Source organism: Acyrthosiphon pisum, chromosome X (assembly GCF_005508785.2).
Source record: "Acyrthosiphon pisum isolate AL4f chromosome X, pea_aphid_22Mar2018_4r6ur, whole genome shotgun sequence".
NCBI classification, from domain to species: Eukaryota; Metazoa; Arthropoda; class Insecta; order Hemiptera; family Aphididae; genus Acyrthosiphon; species Acyrthosiphon pisum.
The window spans coordinates 73569624-73596988 of NC_042493.1; the positions used below are offsets into that span (position 1 = coordinate 73569624).

General features: G+C 36.4%; 1 protein-coding gene across 1 annotated transcript; it reads right to left on the reverse strand.

Moving 5' to 3' along the window:
* LOC100162071 (protein Wnt-1) lies at positions 1-27365 on the reverse strand. Its single transcript, XM_001945260.5, has 4 exons — positions 26854-27365; positions 17917-18179; positions 8852-9144; positions 1-1898 (listed from the first exon to the last, which is right to left on the reverse strand). The coding sequence occupies exons 1-4, from the start codon at positions 26964-26966 to the stop codon at positions 1263-1265; spliced, it is 1305 nt and encodes a 434-aa protein (XP_001945295.1). The 5' UTR covers positions 26967-27365; the 3' UTR covers positions 1-1262.

The following is a 27365-nucleotide window of genomic DNA, read 5'->3' on the forward strand; positions in this document are numbered from 1 at the left end:
TACAAAAATATTACAAAACCATTTATTTACAAAAAACATGTTTATAGGAAAGTTTTTTTTCAACAATATCTCGTCGGAGAACTAGGTATAGTGTTGAGTACTTTAGCTAAAATTATAATGATTATTAAATAGTATACAAATAAAACTTTCAATTTTTATATTTTTGTTTTTGTATTAAATATATTAATAAATATATATATATATATATAAATAATATATATATATATTATTTTACAATGTATAGGATCGCGTTTTGTGTAAAACTTTTTATCTATTTTTTTCAATTTTATTTTAAATTACATAAATATATAGCTAAAGGAACTAAACTTTTAAATAAGAATACTACTACAGTTATTAGAATAAATGTAACCAATAATAATAGTAATGATAATAATAATTAAAAAAATACAAATTAAAAAAAATGTATATATTAGTTAAGAGAAAACTCAATACAGTTCATACTAAAAAAAAAAAATACTAAAAAAAACAACCATAATTTGCTTATATAAAAAAAAAAAATGATAATAAATTAAATCGCATAATAATAATAAATTAAATGTCTGCACAATAATTACAAAATTACAATAGAAACTTGAAATATGAATTCATGTTTTATTGTCTATAGCCTACTATAGATTTATATAAAAAAAAAAAACAAACAAACGTTTGGTGTAGCAGGATGTACACATTCAAAAAAAAGTGTGGAATAACGGTTTGCATTCTGGGTTTTGCCGGTGTCATAATATTTTTATAAAAAAAAAATTGAAAATAGAAAGTAGAAGTATTACAATAATTAAAAAAAAAAAAAAAAATCGTTCAAAACGAAATTCACGACGCACAATGCCGTTCGCCCGTTTCACTCATACTATACGTTTCGAAAAACGGCAACGGAGCGGACGGAATTTTGGCCACAGCTGAGATATTGTGCGGACGGTGTGAGTGATACGTCGAGTGTATTCATTTTCAACGATCGCGCGTAAAGAAAACGCGTTATGAATATAAATATTAATTATTATTAAAAATAAAATGGATAATGTAAAATTGTTATTGAACAGAAATCGTAAAAAATAAATGATTTACGTTTAGACGCGCACGTGTTGAGTGCACAGTTGTACGTAAATGATGTAAATTGAGTATAATAGCATTATACATGCGTTAGGAATGATGGATGAATGGAATGATGTCATATAAGCGCCGCCAGCTGGTCCCGCGCTACCGCCGCCACGGTTGCGACCGCAATGCAGTCGCGTGCTGTGCGTGGTCTACTGGCACGTGTTGACTGTCTTCCTGTACTGGCACACGCTGCACTTGACCTCGCAACACCACAGGAAAGTGCAGTTACACCGTTCGGACACCAGAGCCTGGTGAGTCTTGTGGCCACGGCCGCAGCACATCAGGTCGCACCCGTCCAAGCCGAGGGACGTCTCGTTGCACTGGCGACCGTGCGTGCCAAGTACGCCCAGACGTGGGTTCGGGTCACAGAACCCGGGTGACGTTTCCAGGTACACCAGGTCCTTGGTGCCGGGTGCCTTTAGATCGGGGTCGTACGGTTTCAGTTGGAAGTTGTATCTGTTCCGGCCACCGCCGCGCCTTCTGCCCCGTCCGCGTACACCGCCTCCGCCGCCGTTCTGTTGCGGCTGCTGTTGCGTAAGTTGGTCTTGCGGCTGTTCCTGCTGCTGTTCCTGTTCGTAGTGACTATTTGGCGTGTTGTCATCGCTCCGCATCCTGCGAAGACCGCCCGCGTTGCCGACCATCACCCTGGACGCGCCGTCGAACCTGTCCTTGAGGTTGTCGCCGATCGAACGAAATATAGGCAGTCTCATCCAGCACGTCTTCACCGTGCACGAGCCCGACATGCCATGACACTTGCATTCCTGTTTCATCTCCGATTGTACATGCTGAAACATAAGAAACCGTAAGATGAGGTTAGAGACACGCTGCACATGGAATTACATAAAATCAGCTGAATATAGGCAGGACGTATCAATGGGTCGATCAACAACAGTCGGTCAAATTTACTTGCAATATATAGGTCAGAATAATACGTTGAATAATGTTATTAATTGTTTAAAACATACATATATATATATTATAATAATAATAGTTTTCGTTTTTAAAAACAATTTAGATTGTCCCGTCTATGTTGGAAAAAGACAAAAGTTTAGTTTATGTTTGGTTTTTTTCTCGTCCTACCTATATGGACCGACCATAACACTTTCAAGTACAATAATCTCTTATTCTTATTATATCGTCGATTTATAACATTTTAGGTATAGGTAAATTAATAATATATTCCACAATTATATACCGTGGAGCCGATCATAGACAGTGTCGAGTATAAGAATTATGGGTCTATTTAGAACATGACATTTGGCGATAGACATCTGAAGCAAGCGTGGGGTAAAACTGCCTGCACCTGCGCACTGCTGCATGACCAGTCAAATATCATGTATCAATATTCAATTAATAATATAATTTACGGTTCATAAATTTTAGGTACACACGAATAGTGCGAGGTTAAAGGTTATCGGTGCGCGATATAACGTGAACCATTGCACGATTTGTTCAGATCTCTGACCAGCCTTTTTGCGGTGGATGATACTGCTATATATATATATATATATATATTTATGGGTATATGATATCGTGCCGAGACGACCTTGGAACCTCGTAAAGAATCAACGGGTCATGACCCATTTACCGCATCACCAGTTCGCGGGTCGACTGATTTTCCGAAAAATCTCCACTGCGGATGCATATTGCATGGCCACTCTCGACTTTTACCAACTGCATATATATATTTTTTTTTACACAGAGTACGTGTTCAACACAGACCTCTTTGCCCGTGCACATGGCAATACATATATATATATGTATAATATATATTAATATACCTGTATATATAATATTATAATAGACTACCGCGGCGGCGGGCCGTGATTCTGGTACCCAGCGATCTCGCCATAGTATACGTATTTATATATATATATATATATACAAAGAGATACGTATATATTATGCATATACATAATAATATAATGTTATATATTACGCTATGGTCGAAATTCAAAAGTAACGCGCGGCGCAATCGTCTGAAACTAATCTCGCCGTGTGCCACCCACGAGTAGAGGCACCTATATATATATAATATATAATACGCGTATTATACCTATCAATGTAGCTGGTACCTATGCGTATATATTATATTCAACGAAAACGTGAATAACAAAAAGAAAACCAAGACCAAAACCGTCGGACATCGCTACCACCGCGGAATGGGATGCGATAAAATATTATATATTATATATATATATATAGGCGTACCCGGGATGGTGCGTAAATTATAACCACGTCAAATGTTCGGTATTCATACTTAGAATATAATAATATATTTTCTCGAGCGCCGCGTATCGCGAAAACGTCCATTGGCTGGAAATGATTACTATTATTATTATTATTATTATATTAGGTATATATCGTTTCGTTTATTGTCGGGAGACCGCGCTGCAGCTATTGTACGGTCGCGAGAAGAGTATAATAATATAATATATATAAACGACACAAGCGGCTGTTTTGAACGGTATAAATAACGCTGCGAAACAAACGCCACGTTGATAGGTACCCTCCCCCCCTCGGCAAAATGCGAACGGACGCGCGATCGTATTATATGCGTATAAAATATATGTACCCCTCCAGCGCCGCGGCGGCGGTTCCCGAGTGGAGCCCACCGTATTATATTATAATAATAATATGTATTATAAATAATAAACGGATACGCGTATATTATATCGATTTTAATCGTAAATAATCGTAATTAGACGGTTGTGAGTCGCGTCGGGTTTGTCGCATCGTTTGTGTTTCACATGCAGCGCGGCGGCGGCCCGTCGAGGAAAAACCACCGTCGACCGGATAAATATAAATAATATAATATAATATATTATATTGAAGCCATCGGACCGCGGCAGAAGGTCTATTGTGAAAAAAAAAACGGAAAAGAGGCGAATGCGAAAGAGAGTGCGAGAGAGACGGAGACGAGCGAAAATCAATGACGGAAAAAAAACCGACCAAGACTATAGAAACGTCATGTAAGATTCGAGATCATATAATTGACAATGTCAAACGGGGTGAAAGCTAAAATTATTCCTCGTATTGTCATGTCAATTACACCGCTTGATGTAATGCTGCTGCCGGGCACACACACACACACACACGCTCGCCGGGTCTCTCGGTCTATAAGTGTGGTTTTTTATTTACTTTTTTATACATATCTTTCCGCTCGTTCCGCTGCATCTTCAACTCATACGACGACGACGACGACGTATATAACTACGCATGTCGTCGTCCGGTCCGGTCCGGAGACCATCGTTGTGCGTATATCGTACATAATAATATACAGGACAATTGGTGCGCGCACGCGTATTGACGATCTATCAAAGCTTCGGGGGCTGCAGTGTGCGCCGGAGACTGTCTTGTTGATAAATTTATTGTGAACGCTTTTCAATGGGGCCGGTGGCGGCGGCGGTGGCGGCTCGCTGTCAGCCGATTATCTATTACGCAGCAGCCTCCTTCATTGGTGGTGACTATTTTCGCGACATCATCACTTATTCTCATATTATTGTCGTATGCGAGCTACATTATAGTATTATTATACCCCTTCTTCTATTTCGTATAATATATTATTATACTTATAGGTACCTACTATATAATATAATGTCCTCCTCTGCTTCTTCTCTCATTTCCCACCGGCTATACATTGCAGACTCGTCTTCTCATCGTCGCGCATTTTGTCGCTCTCTCTATATATATCGTAACCCCTCACCTCCTATATACGTAATAATATATATAGTCACCCGTTCGCAACGCATTTGAATTTATACCGACCGAGTTATACAACGTACTAGCTATATTATGTAATACGCAATATATATAAATATATGTTAAATGTTTTAACATTATTATACTGTAAGCAGCGGCATACGTGTGTGTAACAATGCAAAACGTCCGCCGCGAGTGCCATTCCTCGCGTCGGAGACTTGAACGACCCGAAATTCAGTGACGGATTTGAGACTTATTCGTTTGGGAGGTGCCAAATCTTATAGGATCAGCTTACGTATAAGAAATTCAGTAGATTTTACAAAGCAACCGGAAAAACACAACCAAAGGCCATTATTCGAAATGTTCTCGTTATTATATTATTATAATATATCAAAAACGTTTGCATATGAAGTATGAACCTATATTTTATCATTAAACTGCAAGCACTTAACGTACAAATTGCAGTACCTGAAAGCGAATGCTATACCGCAGCCAAATCGGTGCACGCGCGTAATTCGACAGAGATTTCTTCATAATATATAGGATAGGACTGTTTACAACAACTAAAAAACAAATCGATTCCCCAAATCCGGGCCTTGTGTACAAAGAGACGCGCGCGCATATATTATACGCAGCGCACGAACGCAAACGCATAAATAATAATGTGATATACATATTAATAATGTACACAGGAGGTACGTGTGGTAGATATTATACTGCTGCGAGGTACTACGACCGCGGTCGAGGTATGCGATATATATAGTTTGTGTGCACCGTGTCGTATACAATATATTATATAGGTAGGTACAATAGGAAGTAATATAGTGAAATAATTACAACAAACGGTGAGCGGGGAAACCGCACGCTGTGATATGCCGCCGCGGCGATGTGGCCGAGGTGGGTGGGGCGGGGTGGACAGGAGGCTGTCCAGGGTCCATTATAATATACGGACGCGCGGCGTGTGCGTGTGTAAAGCTCGCGCTGCGGTAAACACACGCGAGTGTGGGTGGCCCGCGACGACGACTACCGCGACGACGACAGCGAGGACGAGGACGACGACGACGGCTAAGACTGCTACGACGACGAATACGAAGACGGCGACCGACCGTGCCGGGCGTTTTAGTCATGGCGAGCGCGCGCGGTGAGCGTAGCGAAACCCTACGGGCGCGGGACGGCGGCCCGCGGGTCATGATGCTGCCCGCAGTATAATAATAATATACTGTGCATGATAATATTATTATGATAGATGCCGCTCACGTTGTACGACCCGTCGCGAGGTAAATATTATATTATATTATACGGCGACGGCGGTCTGTCTGTCCGTCTCTCTTTCTCTCTCTCTCTGGTCCCGACACACGCACACAAATCTATTTAGATACACTTCTCTCGTGAGCCCACCGCCGCCGTTGTCTCGCGCGCCGCCGCCGCCGCCTGCAGACCACACGGTGTTAGGAGAGAATAAATTAAAAACAATATACGTAATAATAATACCGATAATATTATAATAATATGTTTATATATGTGCACACAGAGGTATTCCGCCGCTGTGTGTGTGTGTGTGTGTGTGTGCGCTCAATGCCCCCTCAGAGTTCGGTGATTTTTTTCTTCCTTCTTCTCGCGTGCACGAGCGATGGTTATTAACTGTTTTAAGCCATACAATACATTATATGCGTAGGTATCTGCTCGGCCGTTTTATTGTTTTGCCGAGCTCGCGCCCGACCCTACTGCAGTTGTATATAGTATATAGTAGTATAGTATCCACCTTATATATATATATATATTACATATTGATTGTCGTATATTATATTACTGTAGATAGAAGTCGTCAAAAACTTACATCATATATAGGATATTACGACACGAAAGTTCACGGGTGGGAGTGGACAGTAAAGGAGGGCTTTGAGCCTCAAAGTTTGAGGGATGAAGCTATTTTGATGGGCGTATATATGTAGTATAATATACTCAGAGCTTGAAATTCATTTAAAAAATCGATAAAAAGCGTTAATAATCTTCTAAGAAATCTAAAGTGATATCAAAATCAAACTTTTCTATGATGTAGACTCTTCTATGAATAATTTAAAAATATTATTATTTGTATATTTAAATTGATTAAAAATTTGAAAAAAATTAACTAACATTTAAAACTCAACAATAGCCAATTACAATTATACAGGTCAAAAAAATAAATAATATGATGCATTTGTAAATAATTTTTTTGACAATTTAAATACTATTTTTCATTAATTTAGGGTTACCTACAATCATACGTAAAAAATAAGATAATTTCAATAGTTTCTAAGACAGTTTAACACAAACCACATTATTATCTTTCTTTATTTTAAAGAAAAATGGTAGAATCAATGGATTTATTAAAAACTGATGATACATTTTTATTTTTAAATTAAAGAAAATATGTTTAAGTTGATTATGCTATCTTTGAAATTAAGAAATTCTTCACAAACTTTAAGGAAACAATAAAATAGTTAATCAATAGAATGATATCATAGAAATTATAAAACTGTATTTTTTCTCAGTGCAGGTAATAATTAGTAGAGCAAGGACTTTGGTGCACTGGACAATCATAAAATATGTAATTAAAAATATGCACTTAAGCATTAAAAATGTAAAATCTGTGCCAAAAGAACTACATATCATTTAATATTTATATAGGTCCATCTTATATCACCACTTAGAATATAGGTGCATCGTGCGTATATAAAATGTCTAGCTCCTTCCCGCTATGTAATATATTTGCACATTATACGTGAATGGCCACGATGTAGATTGTAGGTATATTCAGGTGCGATAAAAATAACATCCGTTTCACACGCAAGCGAATATATAGTATTATATATATATTTATTTGGAACACAATATTATAAAATGTAACGCAAGTATAATAATATTATTATGTGTTATAATATATGTGACATACACACGCGGCGATTTTTCGTCTTTCCGATGTTTACGTTATATTTAAATTGAGACGACGGCAGCGGCGGAGGATAACCGGTGGCCCGGGCCAACCAGACGATGGGAAAACGGTCAACGGCAGCAGACGTGGATAAAAGTGAATAATATTATTACACACGCGTATATACAATATTATATGTGTGTGTGTGTGGACAAAAAAATAAAAAATAACAAATATGAAGAGTAAACCGCATACCAAACGACTAATCAAACTACTATATACCGCGTGTGTGTACAACAGCGGTGGTGGCGGCGGCGGCAGTATACCAAAGCCGTTCATGCGACAAAAATCTGTTGAAACATATTTGAAAAAATTTCCCGCCGGGATTCGGTTTTTTGTCATTTTTTATTTATCTGTTTTTTTTTTCGTCCCCGACTAGTGACTACTATACAACTACTAGTTGTACCGTTGGTGCTGCTGCTGCTGCTACGACTACTGCTGCTGCTGCTGTTGCTATATCGTCTCTTGGCGCACACACAATATAACAATTCTCAGCGGTCAATTAAACATTTTGGCCCGGGAGCGAAAATTCTGACGGCCCCTTTTACATACGTGGGCAGGCTGAACAAAATCCGAGTAAACGATTTTTTTATTTAGATTTCATTTTTGACGAGAAATTCCATTATAATAAATAATTTTTCCAATATACCGTCACATGATGAGACGATTAGTTTTCATTTTCTACTGCAAAACCGATTGACATATAATATAACGACGCACTTTTCCGTCAAACGGTGTGACGACCGAATTCCCTTTTCAGCCAAGCAATCAAAGTGTGATTATTAAATACGTGTACCAAAATATACTGAACTTTTTCAGATAACTCGACATAATATAATGATGGATGTAGACGAATTTATAGAAAATTGTACTTTTGAAAAAAAAAATATTTTGTCAAAAGTTAAAGCTAAAATTTTATTTGCCTATTGGTACCCAAATGTTTGAGACACTGTACCTAACCCCGCGTGATCCCTCGTATAATATAACAATATTTAGGTACCCACAATCATTTATTCTTATATTACATATTATATGATATTAAAGGAGGACTTAGACACTCACCATGCGGCCGGCTTCGTTGTTGTGCAGGTTCATCTTCTCCCGGAGGCTGCGACCCCGCTCGCCAGTGTCCACGAACATCCTGGAGAACTTGTACCCGAAGTCTATGTTGTCCGAACAACCACCCCACTCCCAGTCCTTGACGCCCGGAACAGAGTTCTGGATGTACGGGCCACGCCGCTGGTGCGTGGTGTCGCACGTGCACGTCTCGATCACGCCCTCCGCGCACGCCCTGGACACCGCGTGCGTCACGCCCGCGCTGGTGATCGCGTAGATGAATGCCGTCTCCCTGAAACCTGTGGATCACACAACGTACGCCCACGCAACACATATGTTAATAATTTCGTCGATAAATCGGCCGTTTCATATTTACGAAACGTTATTATTAGGTTGGGTGGGTGGATGGGTGATGGTGGTGGTGTGGGGCGAGGAGGAAATACCAAAACCGAAAACGAAAAACACTTATAAACGACGGTAATAGGTTTACATATTACATATACATCTATATCTATGATAATACCCACACAGTCACGCGCACACATGAAGATATTTTACGTGCTTGTGTCGTGTGTGTACTGTCCAATCAATCAACGCGCGTCAAATCCACCAGAGTAGTAAATGCACTTTGTATTTATATAATAATAAATATATGCGCACGTGCGCGTGTTTGAACACGAATTCCGATCGCATACCAATACAGTTAATTAAGATGCACGTCAACGGCGACGGTGACTTCGACGACGGTTTTTGTGGCTACGAGATATTTCCGTCATCATAGGCGTCGTCTCTTCTCGACCGAAGAAACTCGTTTGCGCGCGCGCACATTTAAAACGCGTATAATTACCCGAATATTGTGTATCTATGTCAATCGGTTGTGAAGTACACTTTTTCCGTAAACGTCGAAGAAAAAAACGATTGGTCATCAATATATTAATTGCGGAGAGTGAAAGAGGCGTTTCATAATATTATAATATTGTTATACATTCACGACAAACCACCAATCGAACGTCAAAATATAAAGATATAATAATATATACTTTATAATGCATACGGTTTTATAATATGCGATACTTATCTTGAACATGAATCGATGAATAATTTGATAAAAACATAGATAGGTACACACGATCGTGTCCTAACGCTGATTATCTGTCGAATTAATAATATTATGTTTATTGTATATAGCTGATACGATAATAAATTGGACGTGTTTTCCGGGGCATAAAAAATATATAAAACTAAGTTGACATAATTTAAATTTTGTTTAAAAAAAAAAAAGAGGAAGTATATTTCATTCCCGTCTGCCAAGCAAACTAATCGGTTTCTCGGTTTCTGGCCACACACACATCTCGATAGTAATCCTATGCAGGAATAACGAAATCGTATCGATAACTAATAACAATAATTACGTATAAATTATCATATTATAATGTTATTATATTAAAAGCAAATGGGAATCAAATGTCGTATCCATATGTATATTTGTTCCTATTCAAATAATATGTAGATAACACAAAATTAATATCAATTACTTTTTTTAATTTAAATTTTTTTAAGTCATTTATAAAAGGCCTAGATTTTTCAGAGATTCGCCTATTGTAAATTCATTAATACATTTTATTTTTTAAGAAAATTGTAATTTATTTTATAGTTTATTCTTCCAAAATGATTTATGTGTATTTTGAAAATTTTTTTATATACCTATATAACTCAAACTTTTCACCCCCATCACAACGCATTATGGAGAAGTTTACATCTTATTATTCTATAATTATTATCAAATCATATAATATGTATATATTTATTATTTTTACATGAAATAAATAGACTATTGATATTATTATTAAAATTAATTCATCTGCCATTAAGCTCGATCAAAATAGCTCCCCGAGTATATAAATTATTATTTTATGGATATAGTGGATGCCGGTAGCTACCTACCACAGTATTACAATTTACTATGTAGGTATAGTATATTATATTATAGTAACAGTCGCGGTACTATATATCGGTGGTGCATTGTTCGCATTTCGAAAACCGTATAAAAACCAAAGCGTACATAATAGTAATAATAATTGAACGTCAGCGCGGCGTCGGCGATTATGCGTTATATACTATTATAACACCGTCGTTCGTACACTTTACGACGGTCAAATCGTAAAATATATATAACGCCTGTCGCGACTATATTATTATTATACGTGTGAGCATTGGACGACGACGACGACGACGATACGGATAATTGCTACACGAGCAGTGACTGCTGCCGTGCGTATAATTATATTACGGGAAGACCTGCGACGACGACCTCACGCCGCGGCGATATATGTGCGCGCGTACGCAGCGGCCGATCCCCTTTTCGAAAAACAGAAAAGAATAATAATCATAAAAAAAAAAATATGTTAAAAACGAAAGAAAAAACCTCCCGACCTAAACCCGTCGAATAAATAACTCGCGCGACAACAATACCGCGACGACGACTACGACGACGATGATAATATAGTAATATCGTAACGGTGGCGATTTCACGTGAGTGCTGAGGCCGAAGCGTATATTATAATAGGTATATTATATAATATATATATATGGGTATGCGTGTACCGTGGGAGCGTGTTCGGACGTGTGGTACATTTACACGCCACCACCCCAGCCCTCGCGATATTCCGCCACCGGCGCGGCGTCGCGAATCGGGTGGAAAGAACTAAAAACCTCCCCCGTCGACCCGCGGACCGCTACGGCGGGGGCGTGAAGAGCATTGTGAGCGCATATTTATTATTATTATTATAATATTATACACACATATATATAGGTGTGCTGCAGGGTTATATTATATGCACTTCACGGGGTTTACAATACCTATATATATAAATAAATGTGCGTGTAAAGGTAGCTGCGCGCGTATTACACTGCACGTGCAGAGTGCCTACCCATGCCTGTAATGGCATATATCGTCGTCGCGCGTGAAAAACGGGAACGGAAATTATGTACGGGACATAAATCTGCAGACCGGTCGAATGGGAGACGCGTCGACAACTCGCCCCCCCCGGGCGGGCGCAATATCTCCGCTCATATCGTTTCTATGTGATAAATTTTTATTATTATTATATTCCATACGGCCAGTGTCAGTGAGTGTGTGTGTATATATATATATGCGTAACTTAAAAGGTGGGAAAGGTGTGCGATAATAATACGACGTGCTATACGTCCTTCGCGCTGTCCTACACTGCTGCTGCACTAAAGGCCATTATTAATACATATTGTTATATTATGTCACCGCCGCCGCAGAGTGGCTGCTACTCGTATTATATTTCTCTCTCTTTTTTTTTTGTCCGCCACCCATCCGCCCGAGCGTGTCAAAGTTTACGCTCCATAATCGTAGTCGCCGACCAGCGGGTGGCCCAGACCCAAATACCTTCCTCCCCGCAACTCCTGTCCTACCGTATAATATTATACGCGCGCGTACGTTATGCGATATTATATTATTATTATAGCATGCACAGTTCGGTGGCGGAGGCATGTAATTTTACGATTTTACGATTTTGTATTACACATTATTATCATCGCGTCGCGCGGTGGTGGCGATTGTCCACGGACGCGATCGACTGGTGCCCCCCCCCCCTTAGTGTGCTCTGTTTTAGCAACCGCGCGCAGTAGTTAAATAATAATAATTATTATTATTAAACGCCAAAAACAACAAAAAAAAAACGCCAGCCGTATTATTATAATATATTGGTAATAATACGCGAAATCCGGTATTTTGACGCGACCAAACCGGATTTCACGACCGTGATATGCACGCCGATAGGTATGCGGCAACGGAAGCAACGGCGGCGGCGGCGCGGGAAATCCGATACACCCGTCTCGCGAGTTTTCCAAAAGTTTCGACGCGTTTCCGTTACGCGCACTCGGCGCCCTCCACTCACCTCACACACCGCCCACTGCAGCAACGCCCGCGTAAAGGTCAAGCCCCGCGCGCACACACACTCGCACCGTCGCGGTGTAAATGTCGTTCGAAAAACGGGTGCTCCGATGTCGGAGACGGCTATATACCTCTGTTGTAATGGTACCTGTGTAATGGTATAAGAGCGGAGACGACGGACATATTATAATATTAAAATAATAAAAACGATATTACGCGTTTGTTGCATTATATACCACCGCCACTGCTGCGGCCGCCGCCAGGTATATATTATTATTAAAGTACCCAACGAAAAAAAAACACACACACGCACACGTTCACTCGGATACTCCTACACACACACACACACACACACACGCACACACAAACACGTTTTTCTAAACGAAATAATTTGACTGGTTTACAGTGAGCGTGCAACCCGTCAAATAAAAGACACGTATGTATACCTTAAATCGTGTAATAAATAATATGCCCGGCGGGCGGGGCATGGGGGGGGATCTGTTCGGGCACGCCGCGGGAAACCCTATGATGACGTTATTAGTCGACTAATAATCCGGCGGCGGCGGCCGGGAGGTCTAATGTCAACACGTTCTTCTCTTTTCTTATCCCGTCGTCGTCGTCGCGGCTCGTACACACGACATACACGATTTATCCCCTTACCCCGACGTTCCAATAGCACTCGTACGCGGCTACTATTGTTTTTTTTTTTTTTTTTATATTTTATTTTTTCTGCCGTACATTATTATTATTATGCGCATATGATGATGTTATGTGTATAATAATAATACGTATTATATTATATACCTGCGCGCTTGCGTTTATTATTATTATTATATTGTATGACACTATGACAGTATAGGTATATATTATAATAATATAATAATATCTCATCGAGAGTCTGTAGCCGGTGCACCGACGATGACGTCCGAGTGTGTTCGGACGGATAAACGCGTTGCGGACTGCGGTTTCACCGCCGGATAAACGGGTTAGTTCTTAAACGTTCGATTGATACGACACATTGTGTGTGTGTGTGTGTGTGTGTGTGTGTGTGTGTGTGTGTGTGTGTGTGTGTGTTCCTACCACTATTATACAGATATATATACAGCCTACTAATATTATATTATGTGTGTTGTAATATCGTAATGCGTTTTGGTTTCAGTAGTACAAATTAATATATTATAGGTAGGTATATATTATGTAGGCTTGGGTTGCGCGCGGTCACGTGACTTTTAAACGTTCCTACATAAACACATTCGGATTTGTATAAATTATATCGGTCCATAGATGCTTAGTGCTGATACCACATTTTTCATCCAACGACTTTATATGCGTTTTCCTCCGTGTAATGAATTTTCATAAGAATCCGATCGTTATCGTCCGAATATTATAATCGTCGTGTAACCGTGGTAGGTTATAATAATATTTTATCTGAAACTCACGAGTTAGATCGCATAGTACGTGTGTGTGTGTGTGTGTATGCGTCCGACTGTCTGTGCGCTATGTAAGTATACCTATATGTATAGGACGTGTGCACCATGGCGTCGTTGTCCGACAAATATCCGAACGATTTATCTAATAATAATAATAACGAAATGCCGTGCGGTATTCGGATTTTAATTATTACGCGAGATTCGGATCTAAACAGTGTATTTTATTCCACTGCCAAATGTGTGTACGATGTAAACATGATGTAAAAAAAATATTAAAAACGAATATTATGTAAATATTTAACAGTATCCCCCGTGTACCCCTCGTGTACCGATATAATAGCGCATTATACAGAAATAATATGTCAGCGCCGCCGTCAGCACGTACAACACCGAACGGCAGATAATTCGAATTTATTGCTCCAGTCGGTGTACATAATATTCAATACAATTGATTGCCGTCGCCGCCGAATCACGCGAAAAAACTCTTCGCGCTTAAACCCGTTTGAACGCAATTTTTATCTTCCGGAATATGGCGCGGGCAGGTATAGGTAGGTAGGTAGGTAGATACCTATATATTATTATTATATTTTTTCGTGAAAGAAAAAAAAAATGTCTATTAAAATATATATCGTGGCGTCCGTATGTAACGACGTCGTTTTACATGCGGTTCACACGATTCGTTTACATAATTTAATCTTTTTTTTTCCCCTCAGAGCTGTCTCCTCCCCCCGTGCGCGTCTACTAAAAATATAATATACTGTCGTGCAACGAGTACTATATACCTATAGTACCTCTACATATACCTTTACGTATGCCCGAGGCGGTGGACACGTCGTCAAGCCACACACACACACACAAACTCGGGCGCGCGCGACAATAATAATATTATTATTATTATATTTTCCAGTCGGATGCGACGTGATAAAGACACGTTTTTTGTCCTTACCTCTCGATTTTCCCACCCCGGTCACACGGCGGCGATCGTCAACGACGACGATGGTCGTGTACGCGTTCGCGATAAAATCATATCACGCCCGAAATGAAATGATACTCGGGTAGGAAAAAAAAGATATATAAATGTAGTATATTATATATAAAAAATTAAATAATAAACGAAACGAAACAGACGACGACGGCGTCGGCGGCGACAATAACAATAATACCTACATATTATAATAATAATAATATTATCGTCAGCGTATAGTAGCGGCCTGCAGGTCTGCCCAATAAAAATTGTAATATATATACCTATACCTACATGACTGCGACTTCAGTACTACGGTGGCGCGAAGCAGGGGAACGCATGCATACCTATCTACATAATAATATTATGTACTGCACTATAATAATATCATATACATAATATAATAATACGAGCATATTATAATATGTTATTATTATTATAATATTGTATAGGTAATATAATACAGAGATATTACTGCGATGCGGAGCAGAGTACATAAATATCGCGGACACCCGACGGGTCGGATACACACGGTATATATGTGTATAATATGATAATAATATAATACGCGTTTGACAATAATATTTTTTACGATATTGGTCATTGGACGACCCGTCGTCGTGTAGATTATATACACTGCACGCGTACATAGGTATAATAATAATGTTTCCTCGTCGTCGAACCAAAGTCGTATAACGTTATATTATAGCGCTGGAAGTTTCGTGGGTAATATTATACATATTATGTGTATATATATTTATATATAGTTGTTCGACCGCCGAGAGGAGTATAATATATAATAATGATCGTGTATATATACGCGTACGAAATGAGATTGACGATAACCGTCGATACATTATATAATAAATAATAACACTATCGTTTCCCCGGATCGTCGTCAAATCGTATGTAGGTACCTATATATATATATATATATATATATATTATTATGCTATACGCGTATATATAGAATACCTACAGATATCATAAAATGAAATAAAAAAATTTTCAAAAACTTTATCCGACCACGATAGGTATATTATAGCGAGTTGTCTTTACAGATATATAAAGTCGTGTATTATAATATAATACGTGCGCCGAGTACGTGCCAAAGTGTTTGAGATTAGAACGAGATTTATTTTCCATACGACTCAATTTTGATTAATGAACTGAAAGGTCGATGTTGTGTTATCGATGTTATTATAATAATAAATTGATAATTTGTAAATCAATGACTGTTTCTAATTTGTTACTTATAATGACTATAATCGATTAGTCGTTTATATTCATTGATCGTTATTTGTTCATCAATTAATATTAATTAAGTCTTAATAGCATCGTAAAATAAACAAACCACCATATTATAATACTGTAGAAATCTGCGATTTAGGACAAAATTATTTAATTATCACAATAATATCATATTAAAATACAATCGTATGGCACGAATTATTAGTGATGACATTTTTGATGAACCCGACGATTTAATAAACTAAGTGTAATGGTTCAAATTATATTTTATCGATTTAAATTGAAATTCAAAAAAATACATGGATAAATTATTATGTCAATAAATTAAATGTCCCAGAACGTTATTTTACGTTTCTATAGGACTATAATACAGAATATAGCAAATGGCTATGGCACGTGCGTGATCCAACGATAACACTGCCCATATAGCTGATGTGATCGAGGCGCCTCAACGCAATGTGTCGATGAATGTTCATGAATAATTTTTTATTCGATTAATTGTTTTTTATTGGTTTTTTTTCGTCTATATCTACACGCATAATATCAACGTAACACAAAATATGCTTGTGGCTTGTGTTTGTTTATTTATGTTTACATTATTGGTTACTGCAAATCACGAAATCATATATAGGTACTTATATACATTATAATAATATTATAATACTGCATAGGTACACATACGTGCGCATAATATATATTATAGGTACTACAATAACACTCTTGTTACGTCACTCGAATTGTTTATGTCCACGACGGAGAACACGAATATCGTAAATAAGACTCGATAATATAATATTCATATACCATTACCTCATATTATATTATATACAATAAGATGATTTATATATTATTATAACAATTTTATCGATTGAGCATGAACGCACGTATATAATATAGAGGTACTAGGTACCTATGTAGAAAACCATCCCGCACAGACTATAATAATACAATATTATGATATAACATTATTGTGCACCACATTCGGAAGGAAAACAATGCATAACTTACAAGTATAATGCGCTTTTAACGTAATTAACGTGAATTTAACGGTATCATAATATAATAATCAATACGCATTGTGTTAGGTACAGTCATATGCCAATCCCAGGGCATAACTGGTATAACAATTTTCCTGGGTAAAAGCTTTGTAACTTGTATGTCATCGCCAACGTTGATGACGTAGTAGTGTTAATTCGCGATTAAGTCGATATGGAGATTTAATGTTTTTTGACAGGCTTCAACGATTCGTCACTGTGTACATTATATATGTATATATATACATACACGGAGAAAGTTGATTCATATTGTGTTTTATGATTTAAAAAAAAAACATTTACTTAAATTATATTGTATTATATAATAATATGCGGGTTGGTTATAATAGAGTTATATTTTATATATAGCGTGATCTAACTATATGAAGTACAATAATACCTAATTGTACTTTATTTGTGAAAATAAAATAGATAATTTCAAAATATATCATATAAGTAATATGGTTTACCTCTGTCCACAATTTTCCCAAATAAGTTTTTGCCAGTTAAGAAGTTCTTGGTTGAACAGTTCCAACGCCTGTTCCGGAACTGGTGCTGACACTCTTGCAGTGCCATATTGACGCCTCTGCTGATTGCTTGTAATACGCCCGGATGTTCGCGGATCAGCCTCCTCTGTTTATTGCGCAGTAACGTTAACGATGACGAGTCCATGAGCATCAAGCCAGGGGTCATAGGAGCCAAATTATTAGGTTCGCCAGCTTTTGCAATTCCCCTGTTGTCGAAAAAAAAATTAAACGTATTATTAAACAATCGTTGTTTACCTAAATATAATACTATAATATTCTATAATAATAATAACTGAAAAAAAAATGTTAAGCATAGGTAAATACAACACAGTAATTTAGCTAAGCAAATATTCCTTATCAATTATAAATGTTAATGTGAAAATAATTGTAAGTTAATGACCCGATAGATGTTAAAACCTAAATACTCAATAGAAAAAAAAATTATACCATCGTGTATTGAGTCAAATAAGTCGGGTTGTCAGTTTTGCACCAATTTTTGAGAGTATTATTTTTATCAAATAATTTAAATTACAAATTCATATAAATGAGTCATAATATATAGATATTATTATGTTATAATACGTTACATAATATGAATAATAGCATATAGAGCCGACGTGTATTCTATATTCCCTTATTTACCTATCACAACTATTCTATCACAACGAAGTAATCCTACTTCCAACAGTAGGTCTTTTCACTCTGTACTTCTTATAATTGCAACTAATATTATTATCTATCAATTAAGCGTATTGTTCAATGCATATGTGAGAGATAACCTGAATAAAAAATAATATATCTTTCCTATTGCACCTTTATGTTCTCAATAAACGATCGATGTTTTATACATTTCTATGGTTTTAGCATTAAAAGTGGGTAAGCGACTGACAGACAGACATACGTGAATGTGAATAATGTGATGAATCACTTTAGTGACAGACGTGCTGAGAGTGATTTTACCAGTTTATACAGTTATTATATACAATTTAGGATGTGTATAGTATTGTGTATTTGACCAACGATAAATGGTAAATGATAATGATTAGCCTGATCGTAAGGCTTTATTGACAATGCGATAGTCGTTTAACATAATATAATGATTGTTACGCGGCAAAAAAATATTAGAAAAAAAAATAAAATCTACACCGTGCAAATGGATACCGGATTATCAATTATTAATTTTTTTCTAACGCTTCTATGTTCTGTATCAAATACCCGGTGGTGCATATAGGTGGGAGGGGTTCCCCCCACAACCACAAAAATGTATTGTTGGTAAATCATTTTAATATGGCGATTGGCGATTGACTTTTATTATTAATTAAATATATTATTAATATAACCCTCCCCCCCCTCGAAATTTATTCCTATATACTCCACTGCAAATACCGGCTAGGATACGGAATATGAGTCTCACGTTGGCGCTAAACGTGTACCTGCCTATAATACAATACGTCAAAAACCGTCACTTCTGCAATCTCATAACGATAATGTTATGTGCTCGGCGTATTTTATTATTTTAGCGCACAAAAAACACTCGTCTTTTGACCACGCTATGACGACGGTCAATATTATGCATTGAGATGTTTCCTTTACGTATACAGTCACAATACGCGCGATAGGTCTGAAGTGTGTCTCGGCCGCCACTGTCAAAGTGTCGTCGTCGTCGTCTATAGGACGTGCTCGAGACGGGAGTGAAGGGAAATCGACGTGCCTGGACAATGGATCCAAGCACTCGAGATCGACGTATGTGTGTCTGTGTGTTCATAAACATACACACACACACACACACACACACACACACTTGTGCCGTCTGTGTGGACATGAAGAAATTAAGCACATAATGGACAAACAGGGATGTATTATTTGTTGAACGTGTCGACGTATCGGCGGTGTATATATATATTATAAATAAATGTATAAGACCGACTGCGGGAAGGTATGAGCAGCAGCAGTGTCGAGAGCAAAGAGAAAAATGTGAAGAAAGAAAGAAATAATACATATTATGTGTACAACAGTATTATCGGACTACCCGCGTGCGATGACCAACACCAACAACGACGTGTAAACACACACACACACACGCACACATGAGTTATAACATAATAATACGCGCGTTGCTGCAGGTATACAAGATTATATTATTATATATTATAGTGTGTTGGTTTTTGCCTTGTAATTTTCGAGATGACGAGACTTCTTTTTTTTTCAGCCAACGTATATTATTATTTGTATAATAAATAGTGTTACGTTATACCGCGCGACGTGCAAAAAAAAAAAAACTATAAAATTGTATAACATTATATTATTATTATATATGCGCCGCGTGCATCAGAAAGATTTAGTGTGTCGCGCGTTATCCGACGCGCCGTCCGTTTACACCCGCGTTCAAAAATCAGGCACGAGAATTATTATAATATCATACTTAATTTCAGAAATACACGAATCGCACGTTGTCACATACCAAATCATATTTATCGCCGCTATACTCGTCCACTGCACGACCTGTCGGAAATAGCGGTAATAAAAGCCCCCGGCAACGGTATGGGTAGACACGAGGGGGGTAAGACTCCCGCCGGAGAAATTATTCACTGCGTTTTTGAGTCGCGTATAGTCATCGCGCTCGGCCGACGTGACAACTGCAGCGGAGCGCGCGTGTAATTTAGTAACTTTAAAAGGTGATTATCGTAAAACGTTAACTGTTGACGTGCAAGATAAAAGATAAATCAGTGAGGAATGTTCCGGTAGACATTTACTTGTTTATATAAACGGGGAAAAAAAATGTATAAAGGTATATGTAGGCGAGGCGGGCAGGCGCAGTAGGTAAGTGTATTATATTCATAACTCGTTTTCTTTTCTCTTTCCTTCTATCTTTTTGTTTCATTTCGTTTTTTTTACCTTATAAATTTGTTTTGTTTTTGTGAGTACGAGAGAGGTAGAGAAGAGAGAGGGAGATATAGAGAGAGAGAAGGGATCATGCGCGTGCGCGCGCTCGCGTTTATATGTGTGAGTAGTGTAATTTATAGTATCACTAGCTCAGCTCTAGCCTATCTCCCTTGATCATCGGTTGTCGTGGGAATATTCGCGTTCTGGCTTCATTCCGGTCGACATTTTTATATTTTAGGTCTCCTAATGTCGTTAATCATCCGATTCTTATTTTCTTTATACACAAACACACTCATGCACGCGCGCACACACACTCACACACACATACATACAAACACAGACACAAACACACAAATGCTATATATATATATATACTACAAACACACGAGTAACTTACACGGTTCACTAACGCGACGCATAGTTTGAACGCGCGCACAAGACACGACGCGATACGACTTCATTGTAGTACCACGCGCGCGCGGGGCACAAAAGACTATATACGGCTGGTTTCGATCCGATGGATCCGATAACGGACAAATCAGCCGGCGACGGTCGTGTTCGATCAGCGGCGAGTTCGCGTCGGGACCGCCGTCTAAAGTCATCGGACGTCGACGCGTGGAGCTGTAACATTACAAGAGGAGGAGGACGACGACGACGACGACGATAACAATGGACAGAAGACTGGCATTATACCTGTGCGGTTGCAGTGGCGGTCACAAATGAGACGAACTATCTGTTGACCATCATTATTATACATAATACATATATATTATATACGCGTTTGCAGCCAGCCCGCAGACGTCGCGAATCCGCTGTCTATATATACCTACAGTACCTATTATATGTGCCTAGTATTGCCTACGCATTATTATGCAGTGTCTCGGTATGTATAATCCGTGACCACAACATGAGTACATGACGGCCCACGATATGCGTGGGTGATTTATATGTGCAATCACGCGAGTGCAGCTATCCATCGAACATTGCTCGAATCGGAAAAAAAATTAGAAGGGATGCCTAAGTGCCAAAGTGTAAAAAAAATATTCGTACATGACGATTAAAATGTCTCATTGATTACGGTATATAGTTAGAAGGGATACGGTAAAATGTTTTTAGAAAAAGCGATACTCCACCCTATCCCCCTGCGACCCTCCCCAACATTCAAACAAGGGTAGTGGGTACCGAACTTTTGGTATCGCAAGCTGCCGGAAGAGCTAATTGTTATGTAAGATAACTGTTCGAAATAATGTTAAAAATAAAATACATTCAGCAAAAGTGTATAATGTTGCATATAAATATCTATTATAACTTTAAGTCAAAAGGCGAAAGCACATGAACGAAAAGTGTCGCAGTGCCGAGATCATCACATGCATAATATTATATAACAATGAACCAGTTGCGCCTAATCGAAATTTGCAGTAATATAAAGGATCAGTGCGCCGATAGCGCATTTTAGTTTTAGATACCTTCTGGTATGAGAAATATGTTTTTATCTATCTAATTTCTTTAGCAATGAATTATCATACATCATACATAAACTATGAATATTATAAAATTGAAATTAAATGCTTATATCAAATTGATCATTGATCAATATAATTGATCGCTGAGTGACTGGTAAATTTTTTTTTTTCAAAAAAAAATACAAAATTATTCTAAAATATTCCAATATTCTATGAAATATACCTAAGTATACGCATTTTTATGAAACTTTAGTATTACACTATTACCAAAATACACAACTTTGAATAATTTGAGTGATATCTAGCGCAATTGGGAGGTATATCAATTCTGAAAATAACCGAGTAATTTTAACTGCTATTATTGGTAAACTAGCCCATATATAGATGTAATATTATTATTAATTATTTTTACAACCAACGCGATCGAATCTATTGTAAAAAAAACAGTACAGCTCCCGTTTATAATCATTACGAGTTAAAAAACAGTATTTTTATTTTATAGAATACATAATGTTTATCACTTATTTCAATTTGACTATAATACAATATTATAGGTGTACAATTATACTCGTATAGATACTGAAAGGCCTAAGTGTGAAAAGTCGTAAAATGTCGTATTATAATATACTTGCGCATGTCATTGAGAAAAGAAAATAATGTCGTGGAAGTTATGGAATTTTATACGCGGCAAAAAATAGATTTTCGTCGGAGACAAGAGCATTTTTATACTTCACGTGTGTAGTTGTAGACCACTCGAAATGGTATTCCTCTGCCGCCACCACCACCGCCGCGCATATAATATAACATATTATAATAGATAGTGTCATTAGTGCAGCGCGCGAACGTATTTCGAAATGAACACGATGCATGCAGCACCTTTATATACCTACACGTGTATTGTACATCGTTGTGTTATTATTATTGGTTACAAATTTGAAAAAAAATAATAATAATAACTCTACTACCTACCGCCTGGACCTGACCTCCTAAACCGGAAATTAATTAACAAACAACATTTTTCGTCCCGTGGTGTAGAGGTGTACCGCGGTAGGTAATTAGCGGTCTAAATGATTTTTACCTCAGCTTTATGATTATTATTATCATCGTTATTATTATGACGACTACTACCTACAATTACTACCACTTATAGTTACTGTTGGCCGCTGTATAATATAATACACGTGTACTAGATGCGGCAAAGACGCGTAATTTCGAGTGCACCAGTCATATATTATCGAAGACGTCGACGGAGGGCGGCGTTGATATATATTTGTGCGACGGAAACACGTCCGAACAGATTGATGGACTTGAGAAAAAAAAACCTATAACCGTTTTGACTTACGAGTGTCATCGTGAGAGAATATCACTCGAGTACTTGTCATATTATTATTATTAATATTATTATTATTACTATTATGGTCCAGTGACTTAAACTATCGAGAGTTAAAAAAAAATAATAATAAAATCGTCCTGAATTGTGTCACGTGCATCAATATCGCTATTTAATCCGGAGGAAAAAAAGATACATAATTAAATCATAATAATACAAATAATATTCTCAATTATGCTCGCAACGTACGTCCTAATTTGTTTACATTTATTGTATAATATAATATAATATTAATGACTAAACAATTATTTTTATAGGAGACATTTCGATCGTATTTTTTTTCAAGTGTGTAGAAACAAACCATTATGTTTCTATATATAAAACTATGTGTGTATACAATATAATATTATATTGTTACAAAATAGCGAAAGGAAAGAATAAAAAGCGCGTCTCAAGTTTGAAATAGATATGTTTAATATATCAAACCAAAAATGTAAGCTATAAGTACCTACTATTATATTTTTTAAACGTTTATAGCTATTCAAATAATACATACACACAATATAATATATGGTTTATATCGCACGCGCGTTTGTATGTGTTTGTGTATGACATCATCATTTGTTCGGCGGATATTTGTTTTATTTTTTATTTTTAAAAACTTAATTATCTGCCTTAGATAAAAAAAAAAAAATGCCGGAAAACGAAGTATATTGTTCGGACTGGGGGACGGAAAAATGTTTCATCAAAATATGCGTTTTGTATTCTTTCATTCATATATCTGTACAATAGTTTGAAAGATTTGAAAAAAATGATAACATGAAAGCCTCTGCGTATTTATATATACATGTATGGCTCTCGTTTTTTGGAGCAGTTTTTTTCCCCCCATTATCTGTGCAAATTGAAATTAATAGGGGGGTTCGATGATGCCCTCCTATTGAAACGCGTGCGTGTATACATGTCTGTCAACTATTCACAATAGTCTTAGATAGCCATCTAGACATACAGACGGCCACTTTGGGTGGTTCCCCCGTGTCTCTTATTAGGGTTCTTCTCAATTGACCCTGTCCACCCCTTTTAATGTCTGATAGATAAAAATAAACAAATGCTTAAGAAAAAAAACTCCTAGGTAACATTATCTAATAATTCACGCTGAGATCGTGGTGACATCCCTTCCGGTTTCTATGTCATAATCGTTGACTCGCACGCTATAATAAAATAATAAATCTTGTACTAGGTACCTATCTACCCAATAAGATTATATTTGAATTGTTTGAATGAATCGAACGGTATAAATTTCTCAAACGGGTATACAATATATAATAATATTATTTTCTATAGAACGTTTCTATATAGAATATGCTGGATCTTCTGCTGTTTGTGTTATGTGAATAAAAAAGATTTGTTTTTTCTTTTTATTCTTTTTAGATTTCGTTTTTCTTTTACATCGTTTATACAACGCCTTCTAGATATTATTTTTTTTTTTTGTTCCCAGAATTTAGATATGAAACAAATAAAGGTATTATTCTCATGTTAACGAGTTGAAAAAATATTAGATAAATACAGAGAATTTTTTCTAAAATTTCGAAGCTTATTAATATTGGTAGTTTAAATATTTTAAAACAGAATATGTATTTAATAACATATAATAGTGTAAGAGGAAATTTACAACACATATATATTGTGTTTGAAACTTTGAAATCAGCTGTATCCCGTAGACATAATCTATATAAAAACGATTTATAAAATACTAATTGATTGACATTTTAAAATAGTTACAATTTAATTTTATCGTGAATAAAATAAGTTACATTACATTTTTGATGATTCATTTCATTGTATATGATTATATTTGCTATAGATATATTACACATTTAGATACACATTTAATTATTTGAAAATACAGATTAATATTAATTTCATATTATATTGCATATAATTAAATGAACCTCATTAATATATTTTATTTCAATCACCTAAATCAGTACTATTATAGTATTATCTTTCAAATTGTATTACTCACAAAATATATTTGTAAATAATAGTTATCTGTAAGCACAAAATAGTTGAATGCGAAATCATTATATTTTATACATAATTAAATAAAATAACACTTAATTTAGATTAGGAATATAGTTTAATACGTATTTGGTTTTATTCATAAACTTACACGAGTTGTTCTTAATTTCTATAAGGGAGCATCGAGTTTATTATTTTTATAATTATGGCGATGTTTTAAATAAAAATGTTTTAAGTTTTCACACAAAACAGTTTTTGAGACTGTGAAAAAGATCATTGGTACCTATTTTATAGTTATATTTTTATGTTATATTTCATTATCATTTTACGACTGTTTTTGTCATTATGAAAGACACTGTGAATAACACAATTAAACAATAGTAAGAATATAAACTAAGGAAGCTTAGTTACAATTTTGCTAGAACAAATTTCTTATGAAAATATACGATGATTTATCATTACTCTTAAAACTAATAACAAATTTGCGATGAAATGCACCGGATCGGCTAGTATTATTATATATATATAAAATACTTATATCGATAATATAATATTATTTTTTTTTTATAATTTTATATATTTTTTGTGGAATGATTATATAACTAAATAATATTTTACAACAATTCAATATCAATAAAATGGTAAGTTTTTCTTTAACCATAAACTCAATAATTTTGAATTTTAAAATATATCACCTTCTATACTTTGGCCATTACAATATTATTGAGTTTTACCTAATTTCTGATAGTTTATCAACTATATTTTGCACGATTATAATTTTTTCAATTGAGTTTCGAGATAAGTAGGTTCTAATCTAACCTATTAAACAAATATAACTCTTACAAATATAATTTTGATTTTGTTTTGATTAGAGTTAAGTACACTAGTATTATTAAAATACTTAAATGTATGAATTATAAAATACTATCTAACATATATTTTTAGTACGAATTCTTTTTCTAATTCTATAAAACTGTTAGACACACTATTAGTATATATTATTATAATAAATTAGTATAGTATATATTATCATATGATCAACTACGCTTGATCATACATGAATAAATAAATAATAATATGATTAAAGTAAGATTCGTATATAAACGTGAAAAAGAAAATAAATAACGCAAATATACGTATCTAGAACAATAATTATTATAAATGACTTATAACAAAATAACTTACCACCAATGGGTGCCTTTGTATTTTCCTTCGCGGTGTTTGGCGTAAGCTCTGGAGATTCCATCGACCACAAGGGTCATCAGTACAATTGTTTTGATTACAATTGTGGTCTTCATGTCACATGTCTAGGTGCCACAGATATGGGGTGGAAAAAATGTCCCGTCAGCACGAAGTGATTGGGACCGGCGAACGACGATAACACGAATACCGCTTGCGGGTCTTTAGGCGCCCTCCTCTCGGGGGTGGCTAAGAAGACACGGAGACGAAAAAAAAAAAATTACCGAAAATGAAAACGAAAAAATTCGAATAACGACTTCAGCAGTTTTATAATAGTATTATTCTTATGCGAAATAATATGAACGAGGGACGCTCGGAGAAACGAATTTTCCCGGGAGTCTGCGAACGATTGGAACACACGAGTAAATTATACAACACTGCGCGGTGATACAATCAGATGAACGCACCCCAGTCCGGCGGAGCAGAACGACTGATCGTGAATGCGCGACATCTCGGGC

What these genes read in the sequence shown, in the direction of transcription:
- LOC100162071 (XM_001945260.5), bottom strand. Translation starts at nt 26,966, where the DNA reads ATGAAGACCACAATTGTAATCAAAACAATTGTACTGATGACCCTTGTG. An exon ending in TACAAAGGCACCCATTGGTG is followed by an intron (nt 18,180 to 26,853) that starts GTAAGTTATTTT and finishes TTTCGACAACAG; the next exon opens with GGGAATTGCAAAAGCTGGCG. An exon ending in TGGGAAAATTGTGGACAGAG is followed by an intron (nt 9,145 to 17,916) that starts GTAAACCATATT and finishes TGTGATCCACAG; the next exon opens with GTTTCAGGGAGACGGCATTC.